The 6,839-nt window shown below is 49.9% G+C and overlaps 1 protein-coding gene across 6 annotated transcripts in view; it reads left to right on the top strand.

The window, feature by feature from the left end:
- Nucleotides 1-6,839, top strand: part of LOC113211637 (chondroadherin) — a 116,890-nt gene that overhangs the window by 104,991 nt on the left and 5,060 nt on the right. For 4 of the 6 annotated variants that reach the window (XM_052263532.1, XM_052263524.1, XM_052263544.1 and 1 more), the window contains 6 exons: nucleotides 1,430-1,852; nucleotides 2,300-2,522; nucleotides 2,855-2,991; nucleotides 3,073-3,225; nucleotides 3,893-4,073; nucleotides 6,684-6,823. In XM_052263532.1, the coding sequence (XP_052119492.1) occupies nucleotides 1,430-1,852; nucleotides 2,300-2,522; nucleotides 2,855-2,991; nucleotides 3,073-3,225; nucleotides 3,893-4,073; nucleotides 6,684-6,823 (1,257 nt within the window). Of the gene's footprint in view, nucleotides 1-556; nucleotides 746-1,429; nucleotides 1,853-2,299; nucleotides 2,523-2,854; nucleotides 2,992-3,072; nucleotides 3,226-3,892; nucleotides 4,074-6,683; nucleotides 6,824-6,839 lie in introns of those variants that run through there. The other 2 variants (XM_026430078.2, XM_052263527.1) reach the window with 2 other exon arrangements.

Genomic DNA, 6,839 nt, shown 5'->3' on the forward strand with positions numbered 1-6,839 from the left:
AATCATCACGAAAATTTGTAACAAAGTTTTACCGCATTATTTTTGGAACGACTTTCTCTCTGCAATACAGCTTGCAAGAAATGGTTATCATACCCTACCGAAAGAGTGCAAATTTCGCAAACGTAACGTCAGGGCGACCTGCATGCATTCAGTACGCCGTTGTTAATACTGGCCCGGGTTACCGGGTTCACAAGTTAATGGTTGGTGCCAAGTGACAGTTGGATACACCCTGGCGGACTGTCCGCCGGCTGATCAGGGTGGGAGTGAGCACAAAGCCTCCGATCCGCGAGCAGGTGAAGAAGGTCGGGCGAGGGGTGGCGCCTCCGGAAGTGAGCAGTGGCGGCAACGGCGGCCTGCTGCAGTATAAAGAGGCGCCGGCCGGGCGGTGGGGGGCGAGCTGCCCTCCCGCCTCTTCATTTAGGGCTCGGGGAGAGGGGGTGGAGGCCGCCCGCCAAAGAGGTTGTTAAAGTCAAAGAGCCCCTGAGCCCTAACCAGCGCCGGCCCCGCCCGGCCGCGGGTCCCGCTCGCGTGCTGGCAGAGGGGGGGAGGCTCAGTTTATCCAGTGGCCACGCCGGCCAGTGTGTCGCTCGCTACGCCCGCGCTCGCGCCCGTCCCGACCCGAGCCGCGTCCTGTGCCTGCACTGCTCGTTGTGAGGCCCCCCCGCGAGTGGAAAGAGTGAACGGTGTGAATGGCCGCGGGGAGCCCTCCATGCCTCCAGCACCACTTAGGATACAGTGTACCGAGGTCAGTGTGTGCTATGTGCGCGTTCATCGACTGTGATATCGACCTGCTCGGCGGATAGGGGGGCCCATGGGCAACCCGTGTGTTTCCCGTTTTCGGGCTTCCGCCGAGCGTCACGGGCTGGATTAGTTTCTAGAGGGAGACGGAAACCTGCGGTTTTTTCCACCCCTCCTCTTTGTTCCTCTTCGAAATGAGATTTACATGGCTGGAGCCGGAGGGTCCACTCCGGCGGGCCGTACGACAATGCACCAGGACATTAAACTCGTTTGCCGGCGAAACCGGGCCCTAGCTAGGGGCGAGCGGGGGGCAGGCCTGGCCCGGCGCGTGTTCAGCTGCGGCCGAGAGCATTTCCATAACCTGATTCCGTTCCGGACGCGTCTCGCCGCCCTTTATCTCTGCAAAAAGGGGTTGTTGCGCTGGGAGGGGAGAAGGCACAAGAGTTAGCGGGAGAAGAAGCGCGTCTCCATCCTCTTCTTTATTACCGTTTTGTGGCGCGGGCTGCGGGGAAAGTTGGAGCTCGGGCTTCAAGTAAACTGACGATAATCTCGTACGACGCAGAAAGAGCATTGATTTTGCCGACCTACGCGCCCAAAGTTTCCCTCGCTCTCTTCTCGGGCGTGCGAGGCAACTTCTGATCCGCAGAGAGTACCCGTCTGTTTCTGACTGTTTCGTTCTCTCGCGTTACAGAGCCATGGTCTAGGCGCCTGCCAATGACGCGGACCGGCTGGGCCTGGGGCCGGGCGCCCCCCGGGGCCCCGCGGCTGCTGGCCGCGCTGCTGCTGCTGCTCGCGCTGCTCGGCCTCGCCGCGGCCCAGGGCGGCCAGTCCGGCCAAAACATCTGCCCCGCCGCGGCCGACATCCAGCCGTGCGGCTGCACCGTCAAGAAGAATGGGCTGGACATCCTGTGCGAGACCACCGAGACGCAGCACATCAACAAGGCCATGGACGCGCTCAAGCGCCGCGGCAACGCCGTCATCTTCTACCTCAAGCTGCGCCACAACACGCTGCCGAAGCTGCTCCAGTTTGTCTTCCTCGGCCTCGACATCCGCCACCTCACCATCCACAACAGCAGCCTCGCCGTCGTCGAGGAGTCGTCGCTCAGTTCCGTCGGTGAGTTGTGCAAGTGTAAGAGGGCGTCGCGTAGTTTGGCGGCTCGTCCAGAACCTACCGCAGGTCTTCTCAGATTCATTCGGAAAGTTACGGGAGCATAGCGCCTGCGCGACGTAGAGTAGGCAACCCCGCAGCACACCCGTACACAGCAGGAAGATATTGCCTAGCTACAAGGCGCTATGAGAGCCTGCAAATGCGGAGCTTGTTCGTCGGCTTGTCATGCATTGGGGACACTTTGAACGATTTGAATAAAAGGTGTAAAAAAAGGGTATTATTTTTCACCGTGTCGAGGTGAGTGGCTGGCCTCCCAAGGCGGTCGATGCCACCTGTAATGAACCTTATTGTAAATTCAAAACAGTTCGGGATTCAGAGGAGATTGAAATCACGATAGGTTTTTTTTCTGTCACCCTTGTTAACGCTTCGAAACTTTGTCTCGTGTCCCTACAGGCAAGAAGCTGACACAGTTGGACCTGTCGCAAAATATCCTTACCATGGTGCCCTCGAAGGCGCTGGGCACTCTCCACCATCTCCTCATCCTCAATCTGAACCACAACAAGATCTCCGCAATCCATAACAACGCCTTCATCGGCCTTGACACCCTCGAGATACTGACCCTGTACGAAAACAAGATAGATGTGGTAGACGCCAACGCCTTCGAAGGGCTGGGCAAGTAAGTATACCCCTGCAACTATAGCCTCACGGCAAGCGCCAAGCATTTAACACGCTTAGCACATGTCCCCACCTGCGACGTCCACGGGCCGCCGCGTGAATGGAGAGGGCGCTCTTTGGCCTTCAGATTGTCACCCAAAATGGAGATAAATCGTCTGCCTTGGAGAGGGGGCCCAGATGGCGGTGAAAATTGACTGCCTCACGCGAAGGGGTCAGAGCACGATGCCATAGACTCTCTGTCCCATTTCTCTTTTTAACCCAGAAAAACGAAATACGTTTTTAGAGGTAATAAAGAACGCCATAGTCACGGACACTAAAACGATTATTTTGCAGGAAATTAAAGCGACTTAACCTCGGAGGAAATGGGCTTCGACAAGTTCCTCAAAAAGCTTTAGCCACACTCGAAGTCCTGAGAAAGCTTGAAATGCAGGAAAATGAGCTGACCGAGATAAGAGAAGGTGACTTCGAGGGTAAGTAGTCTAGCTTTTCAAAATTTACTAAACTGAAAATAATTTCCAACTGTAATACATTTTCTGTCTGTGTTCTTTCAGGACTAAGAAATTTAGACACTTTGAACCTGCAACACAATCGCCTCAACACTGTTCCTGCGAAAGTGTTTTCACACTTAAAACTTCTAAACTCACTAGAACTGGAAAACAACCAGATTCGCTTTGTTGATCCAGAAGCTTTCTCCGGTCTGGAAGGTAAACGCACGTTTCGTATATTATTAAGAAAAGTATATCACAAAGAAACTAGAATGCTTTTTATATAGTCAATTCCGGCAAAATCTGCTTCCAGTCGCCAAGGAATTTGGAAGAGTATTTCGTTGTTTCGACCTCTCAGAGGGGCAAAATATCTTCCGTCACGAAATGTGACACACCCAGGGGAGTGTCCGGTCGAAAGAGATGCGTACGTTGAGGCCTCCCTACCGCGAGCGTTTACCGAGACCACACCCATGGGCCTAATGAAAATGCATGTCTACCCGAGGGCGCGGCCGGGCGGGGAGCTCAGGGCGAGCGCAGGTGACTCAGAGGCAGGAGGGGTGGTGGGGCGTACACTCTGCCCAATTTACTTCCTTGGAGTCAGGATTTACCCTCAATTTTACAAACGCTGTACAGTCGCATTCATCACCACTGTATTGATTTGATCCCGGCCGCATTGGACTGTTGGTGTGCGTGTGGCGTGTATAAGAATAATCTTGGTGGAGGGCACCCTAGACATCCGCGCGTCATCCCGAGTCAGCTTCCTTAAGTGGCTCAATTGGCAAACAACCATGACCACGCCGACGGCTGCTTGTTTGCGACCCACCCACTATGGCGTTGCGTGCTCAACCTAAAAAACGAGCAATAAAACTCTCAATTTTATTTCCAGAAAATCTTCAATACCTCCGACTTGGTGACAACAAGCTGAATGATATTCCGAGTGATGCCCTTCGACGACTCCACCGCTTGCGACACCTGGACCTGCGCGTCAATAACATCACATTTATTCCTGACGACGCTTTCTCTGGATTTGGAGACTCCATAACATTCCTCAACCTACAAAAGAACGCGTGAGTACCAGTATCCAGTTTACCAAAACATTTCTTCATAATCTACGCTTTTTGTCTTCTCGTAACCGGACTGCGGGTTCGCGTCCATTAAACCATTTGTTTGCATGGCTTTTTATGTTCTTGTCGCTTTTGTTCTAACACCACTTTATCACAGTATTTTCGTCGCACACTGTTATACTAACAACTGACATACGTATGTTTTAAGGCTATTAATTTAAGCACCATCACAATTTTGATATTGGCCTGGTTTGTTTGTGGACGGTTGTTATTTGAGCTTGCTTTTGGAACCCCATGGTCGTCATGATTGAAAACAATTGTGGTTAAGATAAACAGAAGCGATGCATTCCGAATTCTAATTTTGGCTACATGTCAAACATGTACTGCTTCGAAAAAGGTTTTTTAAAATATTCAGCATCGGAAACAAAATCGTTGATGCGTCGTAAATTCATAGAATTCTTGCTGTTAAGCATAATACCAAGCAGCTGACTCACTCCGTGCACTTTCGTATTTATACTGTACTGCATGCAGGGGTGGGGGCAGGTTTGCCTATCCTCACGGCTCCTTATGGGCCCGTGTGAGTGGAAATGACGCCTCCCTGAATGCATACGGTGCAATATAACGACGAAAGTACGCGGCGTGAGTCAGCCACAAGGTACAGGATGGTACATCGGCGTCGTTTTCCCTTCTGGTTATGTAACACTACAAGTAAAGTAGTGGCCAAATACGATCCAAATAGAGCGATACTGTGAATCCAATTTGATGACTCTTGGGGGAGCGATATTAATTCGATACCTTAGACTAAAAGGCACGCAGTTCATCCGCTCGTTTCGATAAGCACCCAGTTCAGCCGTTCGTTTCGAATGACACGCAGTTTACCGCTCTAGAGATATAGGAACTGTGTGTCTTTCGAAACACGCGGCTGAACTGCGTGTCTTTGAAACGTGCGGCTGAACTGCGTGCCTTTCGAAACGCGCCAATGAATTGCGTGCTTTTTAGTCTAAGGTATCGAATAACATCGCTCGTTTGGAGTAACTTTCGCGACATTTTTGGTTACGAATAAGACTCACTTTCGCAAAAGTCGCTCGTTTAGAGTAGTTTCTGCGACATTTTCTGTTGCGAATAAGAAGATTCGTGTCAAGTCATTTCGCAAAAATCGCCCTAACAGAGCGATGAAGCTTATATGTCGCTCAATTCGGGAAAGAAAGGTCGCTCTACGTTTTACAGTGAATGCAGCAGATGCAGATGCAGGTGTGCGGGTGGGCTGGCCTATCGTCGCTCAATGAGGCGCTTTACGCCTTACAGCCCCGTGCGAGTATGCAACCCGTACACATTCCCGCATCCGGTGCAACATAAACAGAGGAGAGGACAGCACCGATGGGTCACTCTATGTGATAAAACGGAAAGTGGTACCCACTTAAAAAATAATTTCACATGTAACTCCTTTTTATAGTGAGTTACAAAACTTTCTTACTTTTCTCATATTTCGGTGCTCCTTTTAGAATAGTCTGTTAACCTTGACGTTGTCTTTAAATGTGTAACGTTTAATTTAATCATGGAACTTTCTATTGAGGTGTCGTTTAGAAGGTAGAGACCCAGTTTTATTTCTGCCAAACACCCCCCTAGACTGGTTTTGCACGCTTTTGTTGTCCTAGCTAGATTAGTTAGTCCTTTGAGGGCGGCTACGTTGTGACCCCTCTGTTTGGCTTAGGAATCCTCGCATTTAAGCGACGCGTCAATAACGTTGAGCTGGGCAGTAGGGCGATGTGGACAAGAAGATTGAAGTTTAAATCTCCGGAGAAGATGCGAGGCGGCAAGACGAGGTAAGTTGTCAAGGATACCGACACCCTATGCGGGGCGTAAAATAAACTACTGCATGAAAACGTCCGCCCAAGACAACATTATTAAACGCAGATTGGATTTGTCTGGTATGGTCAGTACAAAATAGAGAATTTAAGGGCCTTTGGGAAAGCTTTGACTATTAATCGTTGATGGCATTTCATTTTAACACCAAAGCTTGTTTGTGCAATGGATTCAAAGCCTACTTCACGAAATGCGCATGACTATTTATTATTTCTGATAGTACTAACGGGCTATTACCAGGTTTTTTTTTTTATTTTGGAGCCGTATATGAAAAGAATTGAATACTACAGGATTGCATTATTGTACTCCAGTTTTTAAAAATAATGCACTTTTTCATAAATAGCGGAAAGGTCCTTCATACAATTGATGGCAGATAATGCAAAGGAGTCTTTTTTCTTTAAAAAAAAACACAGTTCTTCGATTGGGCAACCTTCTTGCACAATCATTTGCTTGAGTGGGCAGTGGGCTATGGAACAAACGGAAGTGATGCTTCTTGCCGTGCCATCCCGCTCAGGGCAAATAATTTAAATTTAAATTCCTGAAAATTTAGACAAATAGCTTGATGGTATGGTAGGGCGCAACCTTCCACTATTTCTATGAAGTTGCTGAAATGTTGTATGTGTGCGAGCGGGAAGTCCTCAAGATTGACCTCAAGGCAAGTTGAGTCCGCAACGCGACCGGTGATAGTGTGAGCCTGAGTCTTGGATCACGACCACCGACTCAGAGCTGCGGTGGGCTGTCTTGTTGCAGCATACTTGTGCTTCCGGGACTTGCGTTCGAGAACCTCAACTCTCTCGAGACCCTCAACATGCAGAACAACAAACTGGAACACGTCTCCGAGGAGGTGATGGAGCCCATCATCGACACCGTAACCCACTTCGACCTCTCGGGTGAGTTAAAAAATGA

Source organism: Frankliniella occidentalis, unplaced genomic scaffold (genome assembly GCF_000697945.3).
Source record: "Frankliniella occidentalis isolate FOCC.00 unplaced genomic scaffold, Focc_3.1 Scaffold2, whole genome shotgun sequence".
Taxonomy (NCBI): domain Eukaryota; kingdom Metazoa; phylum Arthropoda; class Insecta; order Thysanoptera; family Thripidae; genus Frankliniella; species Frankliniella occidentalis.